The following is a 22,119-nucleotide window of genomic DNA, read 5'->3' as shown; positions in this document are numbered from 1 at the left end:
ACACCCATGAATTAAAGATTCTTATTGTCAAAGTTGATGGGAGAAGTTGAGTTTCAAGATTGGCATTTTGACACCCATGAATTAAAGATTCTTATTGTGTTGTTTGAGGACGTGTCAAAGTTGATTGATGAGGGAAAGGCTGTAGATGTCATATACATGGACTTCAGTAAGGTGTTTGATAAGGTTCCCCGTGGCAGGCTGATGGAGAAAGTGAAGTCACATGGGGTCCAGGGTGTGTTTGCTAGATGGATAAAAAACTGGCTGGGCAACAGGAGACAGAGGGTAGTAGTAGAAGGGAGTTTCTCAAATTGGAGACCTGTAACCAGTGGTGTTCCACAGGGATCTGTGCTGGGATCACTGTTGTTTGTGATATATGTAAATGATCTGGAGGAAGGTGTAGGTGGTCTGATCAGCAAGTTTGCTGATGACACTAAGATTGGTGGAGTAGCTGATAGTGAAGGGGACTGTCAGAAATTACAGCAGAATATAGATAGACTGGAGAGTTGGGCAGATAAATGGCAGATGGAGTTCACTCCGGGCAAATGCGAGGTGATGCATTTTGGAAGATCAAATTCAAGGGCGAACTGTACAGTAAATGGAAAAGTCCTAGGGAAAATTGATGAACAGAGAGATCTGGGTGTTCAGGTCCATTGTTCCCTGAAGGTGACAACGCATGTCAATATGGTGGTCAAGAAGGCATATGGCATGCTTTCCTTCATTGGGTGGGGTATTGAGTACAAGAGTTGGCAGGTCATGTTGCAGTTGCATAGGACTTTGGTTCGGCCACATTTGGAGTACTGTGTACAGTTCTGGTCGCCACATTACCAAAAGGATGTGGATGCTTTGGACAGGGTGCAGAGGAGGTTCACCAGGATGTTGCCTGGTATGGAGGGTGCTAGCTATGAAGAGAGATTGAATAGATTCGGATTATTTTCATTAGAAAGACAGAGATTGAGGGGGAACCTGATTGAGGTCTACAAAATCATGAGGGGTAGAGACAGGGTGGATAGCAAAAAACTTTTTCCCAGAGTGGGGGACTCAATTACTAGGGGTCATGGGTTCAAAGTGAGAGGAGGAAAGTTTAAGGGAGATATGCGTGGAAAGTTCTTTACACAGAGGGTGGTGGGTGCCTGGAACGCATTGCCAGCGGAGGTGGTAGACGCAGACACGTTAGCGTCTTTTAAGATATATTTGGACAGGTACATGGATGGGCAGGGAGCAAATGGACACAGGCCGTTAGAAAATAGATGACAGGTTAGACAAAGGATCTTGATCGGTGCAGGCTTGGAGGGCTGAAGGGCCTGTTCCTGTGCTGTAGGTTTCTTTGTTTCTTTGTTTGTTGTGAACAGCTCTCTCAATTCTGCTCTGCTTGAAATTGTTGTTTTCTCCATTTCTAAACAGATTGCTACCGAGGCAGTCGAAAACATTAGAACCGTTGTAGCTCTAACAAGGGAAAGAAAGTTTGAAGAAATGTATGAAGAAAACATGAAAATTCCTTCCAGGTAACAACAGTCAGACTTCCTAAGTTGGCGGTCTCTTCTGTTTAATAGTGAAAAGATCATGATTAGGGCTGAATAAGGCAAATTCAGTTCATACCAGAGAGAATTCAGGTGTATTACTAGTTTTAGATAGCCAAGCCAAAATTCTCTCAGGCTCATTTAAGGCTTGGACAGGCAGGTTTTAGTCATTTAGGGAATCAAGGCATATAGAGGGCAGGGGTAAATTGGAGTTCACATCTATGATCAGCTTTGATTGGATTGACTGGTGGAGCAAACTTGAGGAACCTTATGGTCATCCTCTGATATTGCATACAAGTTCTTAAAAAAAAGTGCTGAGTTAAACGGTGACTGGTCAACTTCGATCAGAGTGGCACTCTGTGAGCCCTGCAGTCTCCACCTCAATCTCATGGGTGTATTGGTTTCATATTCTTTTTACAGTGTTTTTGTGCTGGGCAGCAAAATTGTCATTAAACATGCTTCCTTTTTTTTTCTGAAGGAATTCAATAAAGAAGGCTCACATTTATGGAGTCACCTTTGCAATTTCACAAGCAATTCTCTACTTTGCTTACGCAGCATGTTTTCGATTTGGGGCCTGGCTGGTGACAAATAATTACATGGTTTTCCGGGATGTTTTCCTGTAAGTATAAATGATTGTTGTGATCACTCAGTACACAGACCACAGGAAGAAATTTACTGCCCCTCCTGAGGTAGGGTCAAAGTGGGGGCAGGCTGTGGTAATATTGGAGGGGGGCGCGCAGTGCCATGAAGGATGGACTCCCCAATTATATCCTGACATCAGGAGCTTTACCCTTCACCAGGCCATTGGCATTTGTTTGCATGAAAGCAGCCTCTTAACAACAGATAGGCTTTGAGGGGAGGGATAAGTAGAGTGCTGTTTTATTTAAAGAAGGTTCAGTGTGAAAGGAAGGCATTATGTAGAAACTTAAAAGATAGGAACAGGAGGAGACTATTCGGCCCTTCGAGCCTGCTCCACCATTCATCGTGATCATGGCTGATTGTCCAACTCAGTAGCCTAATCCTGCTTTCTCCCTATAAATTTTGATCCCATTTGCCCCAAGTGTTTTAGCTAGTCTTGAATACATTCAATGTTTTGGCATCAACAACTTCCTGTGGAACAAAATCCACAGGCTCCCCACTCTTTGGGTGAGGCAATGTCTTTTCATCTCCGTCCTAACTGATCTACCCTGAATCCTCATACTGTGACGCCTGGATCTAGACACACCCTCCATCGGGAACATCCTCCCTGCATCTACCCTGTCCAGTCCTGTTAAAAATGTACAAGTTCGTATGAGATTCCCCCCAACCCCATTCGTCTGAACTCCAGCAAAAATAATCCTAACCTAGTCAATCTCTTCTCATACATCAGACCCGCCATCCCTAGAATCAACCTGGTAAATCTTCACTGCATTCTCTCGAGAGAAAGACCACCCTTTCTCAGAAAAGGAGACCAAAAGTGCACACAGTATTTCAGGTGTGGTGTCACCAAGGCCCTGTATAACTGCAACAACACATCCCTGCTCCTGTACTTGAAACCTCTCACAATGAAGGCCAACATACCGTTTGCCTTCTTTAATGCCTGCTGCACCTTCAGTGACTGGTGAACAAGGACATGGGCTTTCTTTCCATCACGAAATCTCTAAAATTCTTGTTGCAATGAAGGAGAATGTGGGCATTTGATAGGAATCTTTAATACATGACAGAATGGTACAGGGTAGATTGAAATAGACCACTTGCTATAATTGAGGATAGAGATTCAAAATGAAAAGTAGGCAATCTAGAACAGAGGAGAAATAGTTTTGAGGCTGTGAAATGCATTACCAGAGTTAAAGATTGACGCAGAGACATTATCAAAATTTAAGAATAGCTTATATAGTTGGTCAGATGAAAGTAAGTAAAAAGATATGAAAACAGAGTAAGAAAATGGGACTGCAACCACTCCTTACAGAGAGGATAGAAACTAACGTGGACTGAATGGTTTGTTTCCGTTTTGTAATTCCCCTCTGATATAATTCTATCAGATGTGTCCAATATTTTCTCATTTTCTTTCTGTCTCAAAGAATCTACCTACCACTGTTCTAAATATTTTCTTCCTTGTGTGTTTTTGTGCTTTTGCCTTCTTTTATGTTCCGTTAGTTTCACTTCCTCTTGTTGTTTGTTGTGTGGAGCACTACTAAGAAGGAAGACTCAGCTTCTCTGTTCCTCACTGCCCTGAGTTCAGGGCAAGATGTCCTTAAGTAACTGTAATGGTCTTTCTGGTGACTACTGAAGATCACTGGTGAGGATGTGAAAAGAGACATTCTAAATGTTGTCTGCTGTTATTGTACACTGGTATAATTAGCACCTTTCTTGAAATAACTGCACAGAAGCCTGTATCCCGTCACCAAATCACCCTTTATTTACCTGTGCACGGTACACTGCTTGTGGCCAGCCAACTCTGAGTCAGTTCCTTGAAGCAAGGAGAGTCTCAACCCTCTGTTTATATTGGTCAGCTAGGGCTCCCTAATTGGCCCAGGTTAGCAACCCTGGTCAACAATCTCATTGTTAATAAGATCCACCAATCACTACATTTCTGTTTATAAATAAATTTGTAACAAGTAGCCTATTGTTGCCAGTGCACCATCTATTAAATGCATTTTGTCAGAGACTGTTATTTTACAACATGTTTACATCTGATACATAGTTCTGATGTTGCAATGAAATGTTTATGTAGTGTATAACAATTTGCTAAATGCTTCTATAAATGTTGGCGCGTGACTAATTTAAGATTGTGTTTTGCTTAATTTAATTTGTAACCATTTCAGTGTATTCTCAGCAATTGTATTTGGAGCTATGGCTTTGGGGCAGACAAGCTCATTTGCACCTGACTACGCAAAGGCCAAGATCTCAGCAGCTCACATCAGAATGCTACTTGATCAAACACCATCTATAGACAGCTACAGTGAAAGTGGTCTTGTCCCTGTAAGTATTTCACTGTAAAAGTTAGGAAATGTAAGTCTCTGAAATGCTTCAATCTTGGGTAATTCAGGAGCAACTTCCCACAAAACAATTTACCAAAACTATGCAGCAACAATTTCATTTGTTTGGATTATGATGTCAGAAATGTTTGTAAGCTTCCAGGAGTCTAGACAAATTATAACATTTAACAATAGATATGTTTACAAAGGCACAATACTTTGAGTGCTGGAAACCTGACAATTAAACAGAAACAGTTGGATGTGCTTAATAGTTCACGCAGCAGCTTGAAAGAAAGAGAAACAGTTTTAACCTTGCAGGTTAATGACCTAACATGCTATAAACTTGTTAACATTAGTAATGTTTTCACGTTCTGACAAAAGGTCAATAGCTTGAAATATTAACTCAATTTCTCTCTCTATCGATATTGTCAGGCCTTCAGTGTTTCCAGCATGTACAGTTTATATTATGGAAATGTGTAGGGGCATAAAAGATGGGTTAATGGGCTGCTGGCATAACCTGCTCACATTATTTTAGTGAAGCTGACTTTCCTGTAACAATTTAAGAGTTGAACATTCCTTACATTGGGATCAATTCTGTTTTATTGCATTTGGCCAAGAATGCTTGAACTCAAAAAGTTCTTCACAGTCGAAACCTTGAGGGCTAAAAATAGGTCCTGATGTTTAATCGCAAAAATGTGAGTTCCGGTAAAATATTTGTGTGACAATGTGTAAACTTCTGTCTTGTCTAATATACTCTTGTTTTCTAATTGTACAAATAAACATCTGATTGTCGGAAAGATATATCTTTACAAATGTAATTCAGGAAATGTGTGCATCTTGAGGCAGTATTAATTGTTATTATTTTTTTAAAAAGGCATCTTTTGAAGGAATAGTGAAGTTTGAAGATGTTGGCTTTAACTATCCTACTCGACCTGATGTGACAGTGTTGCAAAGTTTGACGCTTTCAGTTGGGAAGGGACAAACCTTAGCTCTAGTGGGTAACAGTGGCTGTGGGAAAAGCACCACTGTACAGCTGCTAGAGAGGTACTATGACCCACTACATGGAAGAGTGGTAAGTGATCAAGATCATGTTTCTCCTGACCGGTAGAATCATCTTTCACATTTTACACAAACTGCAGGAAAGCTGGGTTTATGGAAACTTTGATCTGGAATTTTGTCAGAATTTCCACTATTTTATGGGCAGTTTTGGTACTCTGCACTGAGCAACATGATTTATGAGCTCATGAGTCAGACCACCACTTCAAATACAGTCCAAAAAGATTTAATTGGATCTTTGCTTCCCAGAGCCCTGCCATTGTCGCAAACATCTGATTTCTTGGTATTTTGTAATAAACATGCTCACCTCTGGAGCAGGTGGAATTTGAACCAGGCCTCCTAGCTTGGAGGTAAGGACGCTATCACTGACACAAGAGCCCTTAACATCTGAATCTGTCCCACCATTGTTTATTGGACTTGGCTGGATCCAATTTCACTACTGAATCTGCAAACCACCTCTTGTGGTCTCAGCCAAAGTTAATATTGGGCAAGTGAGACCTCAGAGTGAAAGCTGGCTTGATTGATCCCAACCTTTCACCATGGATGTCAGTTTTGAACATGTTCTAGGACTTCATCACTGTAATTTTAATCTACCAATAAAATGAAATATAGCCCCGAGCAAAAACTTCTGCGTGGAGTCTTTTAAAATGGGGAGGTTGTTGTACTGCAACGACCATGTGGCTGTAGCTGACCAAAAAATATTCACATTTTCATAGCCTATCATTGCTGTATTGAAAGGATGTGCAAGTTGATAATCAACATGTTTGACCACATTATGAACGTACCTTCCATGGCTGTCAAACTCCAATGCAGTATTTAAACAAAAGCAGCGAAAGTCACCACAGCTTTGAATTTATGTGAAACTGAATCTCCCAGGTAGCACTTGCTGACCTGGTGTGTATTTGTCAGACATCACCTTGTCCTTGCAGAGAGAAACTCACTGATGCTGACTTTAATGGGACATGCAATTTTCTTCTTAATGGAGTCAGATTACCAAAGAGAAAACAACCATTTGGTTTTATTGACTAAGAAGGTTTTTCACAGAGGTGATGAGAAACACACAATAGTCAAAGTTTCACATGAGAATCTTCTCAATTGGTGATCTTTCTGTCAGTGTTGATTTCATTTCAGTGGAAGTATTCAAATGAGGCCTGACCAAGACAATTTTCTGAACCTTTCTCAGGTTGACATCATTAACCTGAAGAATTTCAGACACTAAACAGTGCACAGTGCCTCAACACATCGATCATCCTTGTGAGGTCATTAAACCCATTTTGTAATGTGTAAAAGTCTTGGGATAGCGGAAACTGTAAAAACTGCTTCAGGTTCTTCCTTGCTCAGGAATTGCTCTCAACCCCCAGTATTTTTTCCCTTTTACACTCTTTAGGTCATTTTGAGATTGCTGTGTTCTATTTCATACGTCCCTGTAATTTGTCCAACTCTCTCCGACTACTGTATTTACCTTGCCCTGAGCAGCAAATGGTATTACCAATGCTAGTCCATGTCCAGGTGAAAAAACTGACATGTACATATGGGCAGGAAGGACTGTTGCCATGAAACTGACCCCTCAATCTAAAGAATATCTTCATGTTTATCAGTTCTGTTCATTTTGCGAGATAACTTTACAAGTGAACTCTCATTTTAAACCGTTTATGAAATGTGGATATCACTGGCCATGTAAGCATTTATTGCCCATCTCTTGACAAAGTCCCATCTTCTTAAACTGCTGACATTCTTGTGGAGCAGCTGCTTGTATAGGATAGGGCTATCCAGGACTTTGTCCCACCAACAATTGCTTCCAAATCAGGACGGTGGGTAACCTTGTGGGGAGCTTGCTGGTGTCTGTGTTGCCATGAGGATGGGGATGGTCATAGAACCTTCTCTGGTTAGTCGCTTCACTGTCATCCAACATTTGCAACTGGTGAGGTTTGGCCGAATCTGTTGTTTGTGATATTGCTAAACTCTGACTTTGGATAGCATGTCGTCCAGTGTGGTAGCTTTGGCAGGTTGGTGCATATTTTTAGGTATGGTTGGTGCTGCTCCTGGCATTCTACTCTAAAACATCTCTTTGAACCAGGGTGAGTAACTGCACTGGATTATAGGTCGGGTTATGCTATATGACGGGCCACGATGTTACAGATTGTAGTGGAATAGAATTTTTTGATTCTGATGGCCCACTGTGCATCACAGCTATGTTGTAGATCTGTTCTGAATGGATCACATTTAGTGTAGGGGCAATACCACACCACGCAATGTACTCATCGTGAAGACTGAACTTACTTTCCACAAAGTTGTATCAGAGATAAGGGTCGAGGCCGGAAACATCAGCTTTTGTGCTCCTAAGATGCTGCTTGGCCTGCTGTGTTCATCCAGCTCCACGCTTTGTTATCTCAGTTTCCATAAAGATTGTGTTGTGATTGCTGCCACCAATACTGTCATAACAGATGCACGTGGGAGGGGTGGATTGGCAAAAGGCAGATCAAGGAGTTTTTTTTTTAATGTGTTCATTTACCAGTTCCTATGCACCAGTTTGTTTAATATATCCTTCAGGACTCAACCAGCTCAGTCAGTATTGGAGCTACCAAGTCATTCTTCATGATGGACATTGAAGTCCCCATCCAGCGTGCATGTTGAATTGTGCTTAAACCAATACATTTGAAGTTATAATTTTAAATCTGTGCCTGTCTTTTCATATTCTTCAGAATTCCTATCTTGGGAGGCACAATGGAAAGGGTTAGAGTTTTAACAGTGATGTTTCAACTGAGATATGGTAGTACATGGAATTCTGATCGTTGCACTAAACATGTGAAACATGTTTGAGAATTAATACTGATGTTTGTGAAACACTGGGAACAGATGCTTATGCATTTCTACAAAACCAACTCTTTGAAGCTGATAAACAATATGGTACAGGAAGTCAGCAGGGGTGGGGAGTGTTTATATCTTAAACAAAGAGAAGGTAGTGATGTTATTCCTCATTTTCCTCTGGCATTTGAAAATATTTATCCTCCTGTAGAAAAATATGACTTTTCAAAGTTGAGAACCTTATAAAATAGCAACACATTGCAGTACAAGTCACACACGTCTCTAAAATATCTGTACACGACAACAATTTTTAAACTATCTATATTGCCAGTTATTTCTTAAAATTTGATTATTTGAGGAAGTGAGGATAGACATACAGATTAATTACAGCATTGAAAAGACCATGGGTTGTATTTTCACAGAAAAATTAACTGAAGTACAGAATTCAATTCTGTATGAGAAAAAAGTAACAGAATTTGATATTTTCAGTTACAGAACTTCACTGGCCCTGCTGTAGATAGTTGAATACGCATAGATTGTGCACCAACAGCTCCCACATCATTGGCCACATGGTTGAAAATATTTATTTGCAACAAGTGAAAATATGCAATAACAAAGCCATTTTATTTAAGTGTGATCAGTCAGTATTTGTCATGATATTATTCAACACCTGCACCTGTAGGAAGTGTCTGTTAATGTTGTTGCAGAGATCAATGTCTTTCCTTGTTGCCGTCCTGTGTATGTGATAGCCATTAACAATGAAATTGCCATATGTTGTTTTGCCCTGGAATTTATATACATCCTTAGCTTGAACATCTTTTCATACTCCTGTGTCTACAGTGTACATCAACTTTGGTGTCACAATGCAACACAGCACTGATTATTGAAATAATTTTTCTCCAGCTTTTAGATGAGCATGATGTGAAGGATCTCAATGTTCAGTGGGCTCGGGCACAGATGGGTATTGTGTCCCAGGAACCCGTTTTGTTTGACTGCAGTATTGCTGAGAACATTGCCTATGGAGACAACAGCAGAGTTGTATCCCAGGAGGAGATAGAGGTTGCAGCCAAAGCGGCAAATATACATGCATTTATTGAAACTCTGCCTCAGGTAAATTTCTACATGATTGCATTCATATCAGCTTGCAACAACTCAGTAATGTAACATGAATAGAACAGCCTGTTTATCCAAAGTGAGGGAGAGAAGCACATGTTAACCTAAAGATCAGCTGCCTGTTCTCAATGTTGTCAGTCCTCACCATGAGATTAGGGATCAAGCAAAATAATAAATATTTTTATTCAATCAATGAGTAAGGTAAATGATATCCTCCAGCTGAAGAATGATGTGCGTTCCTTATTTTATTCCTTCCCAGTAGTTTTGTACATGTCTTGGGCTGGTGTGATCCAACTGGGGGGAAAAAATCACAAAATTGGCATCAATTTTAGGTTGGGAACTCAGAAGTAATTGTGGAAAGGTTTTTTAATTCATTCGCATGATGAGGGCGTCGCTGGCCAGGCAGCATTTACTTGCCCGTCCCTAATTGCCCAGAGGGCAGTTAAGAGTCAGCCACATTGCTGTGGGTCAGGAGTTACATGTAGGTCAGACCGGGTAAGGACGGCAGTTTCCTTCCCTAAAGGACATTGCTGAGCTTATTCAACGATCAACAATGGATTCATAGTCATCATTAGATTCTTAGTGCCAGATTTTGATTGAATTCAAATTCCACCACCTGCCTGTGTGGGATTCGAATGCAGGTCCTCAGAACATTACCTGCGTCTCAGGATTAACAGTCCCTTGCCTCCCCAGTTGGTTGTCTTCTTCTCACATGCATCCAATTGAGAAGCTGCCTCTGGCAGTCCTGACCAATTCAGGCCAGTGGACAGGCCAGGGAGGATATGCCGTGATGTCTGATCTGTAACTTCATCAGGAGAGAGGTGGATGTTGCCGAGGCAGGCTGGAGACCATGTGGGCAACTCAACATGAAAGTCCTTTCTGTAAAATAATGAGCGCTTTAAAAATTCATGCATTGCCCCAGTTGCCAGCCCATTGATATGGAGGCAGAACCCCTACAATGGATGGCCATGATATTGCTATAAACGTCATGCCCCAGCGAGTCTATGCTGAGGTGACTGAGAGAAGATTTTGATGTTCTTCAAGAAGCCTGGTTTACTGCCAGGAAGTGACTGCAATTCACCTCCAATAAGATGGTGGAGGGGGAAAATGACCCATCATCAGAAAGATCCCAGTGGCACCGAAACATTTCCCCAATCCCCAAATTGATAGGCTTAATGGGTTGTTCCCTATTATCATGTAGACCTTGTCTTGTTGAGCCCGTCTCTGGATGATTTCTGTTTAGGTGGGAATATGTCATATTATTTTGCAATTTTAACCACCCAGTCCTGTCTCCTGACTTATCTTTGTGGCTCAGGGAGAATGTAGCCCTTTACGTGGACAGGGAAGGAACTTCAAAATAGTAAGAACTGCTGATGCTGGAGTCAGAGATAAAACAGTGTGGAGCTAGATGAACACAGCAGGCCAGGCAGCATCAGAGAAGCAGGAAAGTTGATGTTTTGGGTCGGACCCTTCTTCAAAAAACGAAGATGGATGCTGCCTGGTCTGCTGTGCTTCTCCAGCTCTGCACTGTGTTGGCTCGGTAAGGATCTTTATTTCTTTTTTCTATAACATTCTGTATTACCTACTACATTGGAAGTTGGTTAGCTCATTTGGCTGACTAGCTGTTTTGTACTGCAGAGTGGATTCAGTCTGCCACCAGTTGAGATTACCATGAAAGAGTTCTTATTCTCAACGTCCCTTCATTCCTGAGGCGTCATGACCTAAGGTTAAACCATCACCAATCACCTCTCTCCATCTGCTACAACAGGCTTTCTGTTCTGAGTCAGGTCATCTCTTTCAGCAGTACCACAGTATTCTGAACAAGGATCATTTTATGCATGCAAATATGAAGTTATTTATAATTTTGTATGTCAGAAACATTCAATTAATGTCAAAAAGTAATAGATTTGTAGTTAATTGTGGCTCAGGGTATTTAAAATGACTTGGATGAGGAAAGTGAATGTACCATTGCTAAGTTCATGATTGACATAAAAACAAGTCGGAGACAAGTAGTGAGGATGGTGGAGCCTGCAGGGTGATATAAACAGGTTAATCGAGTGGCAAAAAGTTTGGCAGAAGGAATATGTGTGGGAAAAATGTATGGTTTGCATTGACAGGAAAAATAGATGAGCTGAATGTTATTTAAATGGAGAAAGACTTCAGAAGGCCACAGAACAGAGGGATTTGGGAGTCATCATCCATAAATGACACAACGCTAGCATCCAAGTACAGCTAGCAATAGCTGACAAATAAAATCTTAGCCTTTATTTCAAAGGGAAATTAAAAATAGGCAAGCCTTGCTAAAACTATGTGTGGCACAAGATAGGCCACACCTGGAATATTGATAGTAGTTTTGGTTCCCTTATCTAAGGAAGCATTTATTGGCATTGGAAGCAGTCTAGGGAAGGTACAGAAGGTTGACCCAGGGTATGAAGGGATTGTACAGTGAGGAGAGGTTGTGTAGGTTGGGTTTTGTACTCACTGGAGTTTAGAAGAATGAGACATGTTGAAACATATAAGATTCTTTGTAAGATTCTTGGGTGGGGTGATGGCAGTGCATGACAAGATAGATGCTGAGAGAGAGTCGAAGAGCAGAGAGTATAGCATCAGATTAAGAGATCTCCTGGTTAGTACAGAGATGAGGAGGAATTCTTCTGAGGGTGAACTCCAGAAGGCTTTTGAGGCTGTGTCATTGAGTGTATTCAAGCCAAGATGGACAGATTTTTAATGGCTTGGGAAATCAAGGGTTCTCGGGAAAAGATAGGAAAGTGAGTGGAGGGTTATCAGATCAGTGATGATCTCGTTGAACGGCAGGGCAGACTTAATGGGCTGAATGGCCTACTTCTGCTCCTACATCATACGATCTTATAGACAGTGCAAGTAAAACAAGAAGAATCTATACAAATATCATAAAATGCAGCTCTTTCTAAAATTGTTCGTCACTAATTTTGTTATTTTATTCAATTTATGTAGAAATACAGTACATGTGTAGGAGACAAGGGTGCCCAGCTATCTGGAGGTCAGAAACAGCGTGTTGCCATTGCTCGAGCCTTAGTCCGAAATCCCAAGATCCTCCTCTTGGATGAAGCTACTTCAGCACTGGATACTGAAAGTGAAATGGTGAGGCTTCACTTGTTGGACGAGTACAAAGTGTTTGGAGACAATTTCATTATAACTGTAAGATGCACAAGAGGAAGTAAATAGTGGGGAAAAAGTATGGTACCTGTACACATCCAAATTCCAAACCGTGTGCAGAACATACAAATGTGTCAGGAGTACTACAATGAATATTTACGCCCAAGTTTGTTTCTGCAGGAGAATATGATTGGTTTTGTAAAAAAATAGATCTGCAAAGTTGCTTATGAAAAAATGGCAGATGAGAGAGTAAGGGATAACTCTGGGTTGATTTCATGTGCAGAGGAAAATTCCTACCACTCAAAGGTTTCAGGACTATTTGAGATAACAAGGTGTAGAACTGGATGAACACAGCAGGCCAAGCAGCATCAGAGGAACAGGAAGGCTGACGTTTCGGGTCTAGACTCTTCTTCAGAAAAGGGGGAGGGGGAGGAGGTAATAAAATAAATAGGGAGAGAGGGTGAGGCGGATAGAAGATGGATAGAGGAGAAGATAGGTGGAGAGGAGACAGATTGGTCAAAGAGGTGGGGATGGAGTCAGTAAAGGTGAGTGTAATTGGGGAGGTAGGGAGGAGACAGGTCAGTCCAGGGAGGACGGACAGGTCAAGGGGGTGGAATGAGGTTAGTAGGTCGGAGATAGGGGTGGAGTTTGAGGTGGGAAGAGGGCATAGGTGGAAGGACAGGTTAGGGAGGTGGGGACCAGCTGGGCTGGTTTTGGGATGTGGCAGGGGGAGGGGAGATTCAGGACTGTGGCCAGTTTCTCATCACAAATATTGGACATGTTTATTCTTGCAGAGAAGTTTGCTGAGCAATGCAGTTGATGTTATTAATATATTTCATGCACTTTGATTACAGCAAATAAAACATATTGTTCATAGCAAAAAAGGGTGTCCAGGGAACAAACACCACTGCTCAATGGATGGTTTTAAAGCGTACTCATAGAAACATAGCATATAGCAGGAGGAGTAGGCCATTCAGCCCATTGATTCTGATCATACTACTGCTGTCTCCCTATCTCCTCTTTGACTCCTTTAGAAATCTTGCGTTCTTTCTTTCTTTCATTCTTTCTGTCTCTCATTCATGACTTTGCCAGTCTTCACCCAGGTCTGAGTTAAGACAGTTCTATTCATCTCAGTCAAAAATGGCCAACTCCATAAGCTGAGGTTGCACCCCTTGTTACATCAAGCTCAGCCAAGAGAATCATCATCCCTGAATCCAGACTGTCCAGTCCTGCCAGCATTTTGCAACGGGATCCCTTTTCATTCTTCTCCACTCCAGTGAATACAGGCCCAGTAAACCAAAGTCTCTGTCCAGACTGTTTGTACCCACATATTTTGTAAGGCTTTATCTTTTCTCACTATTTCACTGACTTCATCTTTCACAACAATTGTCACTCTATCTCTTATTTTCCTTTTTGCACGTCCTTCCGAAAGATTGAATACCCAAGAATGTTGAGTTTCCAGTTTTGTTAACCCTGCAGCTATGTTTTTGTAATTGTAATCATATCATGCTTGTTTACACTATTTGTGTCCTTAAGTCATCTTCCTTATTGTGAATACTCCATGCATTCAGACATAGCACCTTTAGAGCTGACTTCTTGACTTTTTTACACAATCATGTTGTTCCACAACACTCAATGCCGCTAACCCTTGTTTCCTCTGTCTTTTGTTTTTACTTTTCGGACTTCCATTTCTCCTTTATTTTCTCATTCTTCTTCCCCTCTCAGGTTCCTATTCCCCTGCCACTCGAGGTTAAATCCTCCCCCATAGCACTAACAAATGCCCCTGTAAGGACCTGATTGAGGTCAACAAAATCATGAGCGATATAGACAAGGTGGATAGCAAGAAGCTTTTTCCCAGAGTGGTGGACTCAGTTACTAGGGGTCATGATTTCAAGGTGAGAGGGGAAAAGTTTAAGGGAGATATGCATGGAAAGTTCTTTAGGCAGAGGGTGGTGAGTGCCTGGAACGCGTTGCCAGCGGAGGTGGTAGAGACGGGCATGATAGCATCTTTTAAGATGTATCTATACAGATACATGAATGGGCAGGGGGCAGAGAGAAACAGATTCTTGGAAAATAGGCGACAGGTTTAGATAGAGGATCTAGATTGGTGCAGGCTAGGAGGGCTGAAGGGCCTGTTCCTGTGCTGTAATTTTCTTTGTTCTTTGTTCTTTGATGTTTTCCCATTCCACTGAATGCAAGCCATCCAGTTTGTACAGATCCCAACTTCCCCAGAATTGGTCTTAATTCCATAATAACCCAAATCCTTCCCTGCTGCTGAAGCTTGGAAATCTGTCATCAAATTCAAGAGTCATGAATGTCTATGAGGTAGTTCAGTGGGAAGACCATCCAAAGGTGGTGGGTAAAGAAGGAGATGGGGAGATGTGTAGCAGAGTTCAAAATTAGGAGGTTCCAGAGGGTAATGCCAAGTTGGCTGATGCCTGATGTTTGAACGGAAAGATGGAGGATATCGAAGAAAGTGGTCTGAGTAAGGTAGACATGGGCCCGGAGGACAATAGGGCTGCTCTCTCATGAGGTAAAGCTACATGGTGGTGAATTTAACCTGAGTGTCACCACACCCCAAGTGAGGTTGAGAAGGCAGGACCTGAGATGGTGTGGGAATTAAATTTATGCTGTTGGCATCACTCTGTGTTGTAAAATAGCTGCCCAGACAACTGAACTAACCGGCTCTAATAGACTCAGTAGATAGGAAGATTTGAATTAGGGTTGGAAATCGTTTAAGATCACAGCGAGACTTGTAAACAAGGATAAGGTTTTGTTAAATTTTGTTTTGATAAGCAGTTACTGTAGTTTAGTGAAGAAAGAGGTGATGGGGAAGATGATTTACCGCAGATAATGATGCAAGAAATAGGTTTTTGGAATTAAGATTTGGGTGAAGTGTAAGTGGGCCACTGAAGAAGCTACTGTGCAAAATTCTAGCTTTGAATGGTTCCAGTTTTTCATTATACTGCATAACATAGGTTTTCCTCAGTGGCTTATACGCATTCCACACTGAGTCATTGATTTAGAAATGCAAAGCCATCAATTTCTACGAGCGTCAGTCAGATATAGTTTTATAAATCTCAGTGGTCAGAATTATTCAGCAAATTTGACCTTTCAGAGATTTCATTTTGTCATTTTATCCATTTGAACAGATTGTCCAAGAAGCACTGGACAAAGCAAGAGAGGGACGTACCTGCATTGTTATAGCTCATCGTCTGTCTACCATCCAGAATGCCAGTAAAATAGTAGTGTTTAGTAATGGCCGGATTGCAGAGGAAGGAACACATCATCAGCTTCTTGCTAACCAAGGTCTATACTACAATCTAGTGACTGCACAAATGGGAAAAAACTGAGTGACTTAAGGAAAGAAAAACAAAATGAAATTATTACATTTCAATAATTGAGACATTGTAATTAGTAGCTCAGTCGTAATTTCTGTTAAATACCAGTGAAAAAGTAATCCCATGGAACAACACTCCAAACAATCACAGGATAAATCAACACAAAGGGCTTCAATTTTGTTGATGCTGCGAAGGGTCATAGTCCAAGGAGCAGAGCTAGGAAAAATTTACAAAAACAAAAGCTATGCCCAGCTCTATCTCAAGAGTGTCATCTTTGCAAGAAAGTGAAGCAATTTCAAAAATGTGCAAAGACCAGAAAGAGTCCTCAAATGACAGAAACAGTGCTGTCAACATCTCAAATAAGTTAATGATTTAATGTAAATGCCATTAAAAAAATTGGACACCCTGGATATCCATCCATTAGAACATATATAATTAGACGATGACACACCTCCTTTAGAAGAAGTACTGCAGCTATTGCAAGGGGAAGTAGTTGACCCTTCTGAACCAGACAAAAGAGAGCTCAGCCACGTTAATGGACAGTCAACTCAATTCAAAACTGATATAGCAGTGGAGGGAAGATCTGAAAGTAAACTTCAAACAAGGGAAGATCTTAATGTATCCAGCTATTTTTTTTCAGGTCAGAGGACAAGTTTGAAAACTGAGATGAGTCAAAGTGAATTCCTGAGAGCTGTCGTACAATTTGGTTCAGTCCCAGGAGAAGTTAGAGATTCTTCTGGACCCTGGAAAGCTTTTGAGTATAATTAAAATCAGAGCAGGAAATGGACCATTCAAATTTGCAGGTTTAAAGAATAAAAGTTTGTGGAACATAGTGTTGAATAATAGAACCAACTTTGTTTATTTCTTGTACTGTAAATTATCTGGCAGGATACTTTCAGTTGAAAATTGGAAGGCCAAACTTCTTTGAAAGATGTTGTCTCCCTGAAGCTCATAATGAAACAGCAAACTTTCATTATGTAATTTCTTTTAAACCATCTAGATACCGCTTACATTTGAGTTCAACAAATCTGATAATGCAGCCCACCAGTGAAGGTTGAGTGTGCTTTATATTTGTTGTGCCTGTATTCCCAGCCTGTATGAACAAGCCATAACATTTGGTTGAAAATAGCCTTTACACTTGTTTGTTTATCTTACGCTATGTACATATGTAACCCAAGTTAGGTTCTCAGTTGTAGGCTGTGGTAGCTAGTGGTATCTTGGTTTTCCCCTTAGCTAAAACAAAACGCATCCCTAGCTAGCAGAAACAATGAGTGATGGACTTGTACCTTCCATAAAGAGACCAAAAATGTACAACTTGCAAAGGTAAGAATGGTTGCCTTATATGTCATTGAAGTGTATCAATATGTCGAAAGGGAAATTTGAAACACCACACAATGATATGCAATAAATTCAACAACTGATTTCCCTTGATCATGCTGTGGACAAAGGTTAATGAACTGAAGGTCATTTTGAAAGCTCAACAGTCATTCTGTTTGTAAGCCAAGGTACAGAAGCATCACGTGTTTACCATTTTTTGAGAAAAGATAAACAATCGTTTATGGATGGTGAAGTGACAAAAAGAAGCCATGACTGTGACCTCCAACTCTTTATTCAAAGACTTTAAGATCAAAGGAGAAATAATTATGGCAATCCAAAGTATATCACAAGGGGTTTCTTCAGTCGCAAGATGACAACCGAGACTAACAGGCACTGGGGGATAATGTGCACTCACAGGTATCAGACTGTCACTTAGTGAGTAGAGAATTATATATATTTATATTTAAATAGAAAAAAATTAAAAATGTTATATTTTACATTTTCTTAGTGATAGATTCTGAGTCACCCTTAAATTCAAAAAGTGATCTTATGCTTCAAAATGTTGGAAGCTACATATTCAAGGTTTTCAGTTGGTCCGTGGATTACCTGCACCCGGAGTGTGAGATGTCAGCTAGCTTACAGCCAGGCACAAGGTAAACAGAACAAAAGTACTCTTTCTCAACGTGAAAGGAATCAACTATAGAATTTCAACCAAGCTGCAAAATTTTGGCTCGTAAAACTAACTTTTCAAGTACCAATGACGATGCTACTGCAAATACTAACTGAATGTTCAACAATCCACTTTTCATCTCAATTTGCACATCAGTTTCTTTTTAACCTTTCAGCTTTGTGCACCACCTCTGATAGGTAATCAGTGCCTATGTCTGTTGTGTTAGTATGTTTTCTTGTGTGCAGTAATGAATAAACTCTGTTTATTAATTCAAAAATACCTGGCTAAAATGGTTCCTTTTTGAAGCTTGGATTCAGTTTGGGAGAAACATATCCACACTAACCTTGTGGAAACTATAACGGTGGGTGAGTAAAGATGGGAAGCTAGCTCATTCCTTTTTACCTGGGAACTTAACTGTTTGGGGTATCTCATGGGTATCCCATGTGGAGTTATAGGAATTGGTGAACCTCATCTCGGATCTGGAAGTAACACTGGAAAATTTTTATAAAATCCTTACAGCATGGAAGCAGGCCATTTGAACCATCAAGTCCACACCAACTCTCTGAAGAGCATCCCACACAGGTCCACCCCCATCCCTGCATTTCCCATGGCCAATCCGCCCAACCTGCACATCTTTGGACCATGCGATGAAACCAAATCACCCAGAGGGAAGCCACGCAGACACAGGGAGAATCATCTGAGGGTGGAATTGAACGTGGGTCTCTGGCACTGTGAGGCAGTAGTGCTACCCACTGAGCCACTGTGCTATCCTTCAAACGCAAGAATGTTTGGATTGCTGCGCCTTATAGACTACCCCTGTCCCAGGATACCTTTGATTGGTTTAAGTCTCCCATTATAATGATTCTATAATGTTGAAATCTCTGGAATTTTTCCTCTAAATTTGATCATCTACACCATTCCCATAGATGGCATGTTATTGAATATACCAAGCAATGTTATTGTATCCTTTTTATTCTTTAGTTCTAGTCAAATTGATTCTGTACTCTATCTCTCTGGGACATCCTCCATCTTCAGCACCACAAAGCTCTCTTGAACCAATACTGCCACCCTTCCTCTTTCCTTTTATTCCCTATTTTCCTGAAGACCTTGTGTTCAGTCCTGAATGGTCTTGAGCTACCTCATTTTGTCATCACCACATCATCTTATTTTCACATGATAATCTGTGCCTGTAACTCCCCAGCATTATTTATTATTTTCTCAGCATGTACATACAATGTATATTAATCCTGATTTAAAACTCCTTGCTTTCTCCCTTTTTCAGGCTTCAGCTATTGACATATTATTGTCTTTACTACTACTGTCTGTCTCTCCATATTTTGGGCACGTCATTATTCTTCTCTAATATTCTTTGCTGATTCCCATATCTCTGACATGATAGTTTAGAAGCCTCCAAATTACAGTAACACATCATTCCTGAAGGAATTCAGTGCCAGCTCGATTCAAGTACAATCTGTCTGTTTATGCACAGATGTTATTTCCCCCCAGAACTAGACCCAGTGTCCCAGCAATTTAAAACTCTCCCTCCGCACCATCTTTCCAGCCACACATTCATCTGTCTTATCCTGCTATTTCCGTACTCCCTTGCACATGGCCTTGCGAGTAATCCAGAAATTACATCGAAGGTCTTGCTTGTTAATATTCCACCTAGCTCCTTAAATTCTGGTTGAAGAGCCACATCATCCTTCCTCCCTATGTCATTCTTACTAATGTGGACCACAACCTCTTGCTGTTCAGCTTCCCCCAGAAGAATGAGCTGCAATTACTCTGTGATGACCGAGGAGACAACATATCATCCTGGGCGTATGTCAACGATTTGCAGAAATGTAGATGGTTGACCTCCCAAAAACCACAACCATCTTCCGATAAGGTATTCATCTTCCGATAAGGTATTCAAGAAAGGGCATTGGATGATTATTTGACTAGCAATAGCATGCAGTGATGGGGTGTTGGTTGGGGAAAGGCAGGAGATTGATGCTACAAATGAGCACAAGCACAATAGGCCAAGTTGCTTTCTTCTGCGCCACAACAATTCTACGATTCCATATGACTCCAATGACAAAGAGCTTTCCTCCGGTCCCATTTACTCCACTTGTCCTAGAATTGCTTGATTCCAAGGGCAATCATTCTAAAGTCACCTGTAGAGTTTGGATCTTTTGTCCATGTTTGGATCAACTCTGTAATAAGGTCAAGATCTGATTGGCCCTGGCAGAACCCAAAGTGTGCAACAGTGAGCATATTATTCCTTTCAAATACCATTTGATGGCACTGTTGAAGATGGCTTCCATCACCTTGCTGATGATTAAACCAAGTGAGATTTCTCCCACTTTCTTCACATAGAACATAGGGGGACAGTTTTTTTTTTAATGTTATATGCATGCCAGAGTAATAGTTACACTTTAACATGTTGGTGAGGGGTGTAGAAAGCTCTGGAGCACAAATCTTCAGTACTTTGCCAGAGTGTAGTCCTCAGCAGATCCAATTTCTTTGGGCATTTGGTGATATCATGTGGAATGAATCAAATTTTCTGAAGATAGCATTTCTGATGCTGGGACTTCTGGAGAAAGCACTCATGGATCAGCCAGTTGACACTTTCAGCTGAAGAATGGCAATGCCTCAACCTTATCTTTTGCACTGAAATATTCAGCTCCCCCATTCTTGAAGATAGACATGTTTATGGAGATTTCTCCTCCTCCGTTGTTTTAATGTCAAGCAATATGCTGGACAAGATGTGGCAGGACTGCAGAGATTAGACCTGATCCTTTAGTTGTGGGATGACTTGGCCCTGTCTATTGCCTGCTCCATCTACATTTGGCATATAAATAGTCTTATGTTGCAGCATAAACTGGTTGACACTTCATGTTTAATGTACATACTGTTGCTCGTGGCGTGTCTTCCTGCATGGTTTACTGAAACAGAGTAGGTCTGTCTGCATGATAGTGATGGGAAAGTGAGACATGCTGGATCATGAGATTGCAAAGTGTGATTTGAGTACAATTCCACTGCTGATGGCCCAATGGATTCCCAGTTACAAATTGTTAGGTTTCTTTTCATTCATTTGTGGAATGTGGGCATCCCTGGCTAGCCAGCATTTATTGCCCATCCCTATTTGCCCTTGAGAAAGTGGTGATGAACTGCCTTCTTCAACCACTGCAGTCCACCTGCTGTGGGTTGACTCACAATGCCATTAGGGAGAAAATTCCAGGATTTTGTCTCAGACCCAGTTAAGGAACAGCAATATATATACATTTCCAAGTCAAGATGCTGAGTGGCTTGGAAAGCAACTTGAAGGTACTGGTGTTCCCCTATGTCTGTCGCCCTTGTCCTTCTAGATGGAAGTGGCTATGGATTTGGAAGATGATGTCCAAAGACATTTGGTGAATTTCTGCAGATAGTAGTCAGTGCTGCTACTGAGCATTGGTGGTGGAGGGAGTGAATGCTTGTGGATGTAATGCCAATCAAGTGCACTGCTTTGTGTTGGATGGTGTCAAAGTTTTTGAATGTCATTGGAGCTGAACTGATCCAGGCAAGTGGGGAATATTCCATCATGCTCCTGAGGTAGGTTTGAAGTCTGCCCCATCTTACAGTTCAGTGGGTCCACATATGGAGCGAATACTCAATATGAAGATGGAACTTAGTCTCCACAAGAAATATGTGGTGACTACTCTTACTAACATCGTCATGGACAGAGGCATATGCGACAAGTAGATTAATGAGATCGTTCCCTTACGATCTACCACAGACCCAGTCTAGCAGCCCTGTACATGGCCAGTTTGAACCGTAATTATTGTTACTGAGCCACTCTTGCTGATAGACATTGAAGGTCTCAACCCAAAGTATATCCTGTGACCTTGTCACTCAGTGGTGATTAATATGAAAGCAGCAAAAGATGGTGATCAACCACTGCCATTTGTCAGAAATATTTGTCCGATTTGACGATGTCCTTTAGGGAAGGAAATTGCCTTTACCATGGCCTACATGTGACTCCAGACCCACAACAGGTAGGACAGGACACACCCAGAGATGGTGATATTTGGGATGTCATCCACAAGATGTTATTGTGAATCTGACTATGTCAGGCTATTGCTTGATTAGACAGTTCTCCAAACTGTGGGAGAATCATCACAGGTTGCTGGAGGAAGCTTTGCAGAATGAACAGGACTGTTTTCGTTGTCAATTCCAGTACCTGG

At 41.2% G+C, this 22,119-nt stretch overlaps 1 protein-coding gene across 3 annotated transcripts in view; it reads left to right on the top strand.

Annotated features, from left to right (window-relative positions):
• Positions 1-18,166, top strand: part of abcb4 (ATP-binding cassette, sub-family B (MDR/TAP), member 4) — a 107,179-nt gene extending 89,013 nt beyond the window's left edge. For all 3 annotated transcript variants that reach the window (XM_048552762.2, XM_048552753.2, XM_048552768.2), the window contains exons 22-28: positions 1,402-1,502; positions 1,996-2,136; positions 4,322-4,478; positions 5,349-5,546; positions 9,239-9,445; positions 12,422-12,568; positions 15,736-18,166. In XM_048552762.2, the coding sequence (XP_048408719.1) occupies positions 1,402-1,502; positions 1,996-2,136; positions 4,322-4,478; positions 5,349-5,546; positions 9,239-9,445; positions 12,422-12,568; positions 15,736-15,936 (1,152 nt within the window). In that variant the 3' untranslated portion in view covers positions 15,937-18,166. The remainder of the gene's footprint in view (positions 1-1,401; positions 1,503-1,995; positions 2,137-4,321; positions 4,479-5,348; positions 5,547-9,238; positions 9,446-12,421; positions 12,569-15,735) is intronic.
• The last annotated feature ends 3,953 nt before the right edge of the window (positions 18,167-22,119 follow it).

This window comes from Stegostoma tigrinum, chromosome 2 (assembly GCF_030684315.1).
Source record: "Stegostoma tigrinum isolate sSteTig4 chromosome 2, sSteTig4.hap1, whole genome shotgun sequence".
NCBI lineage: Eukaryota > Metazoa > Chordata > Chondrichthyes > Orectolobiformes > Stegostomatidae > Stegostoma > Stegostoma tigrinum.
The sequence above is the reverse complement of the archived record's forward strand: the minus strand, read 5'-3'. Positions and strand labels throughout refer to the sequence as shown.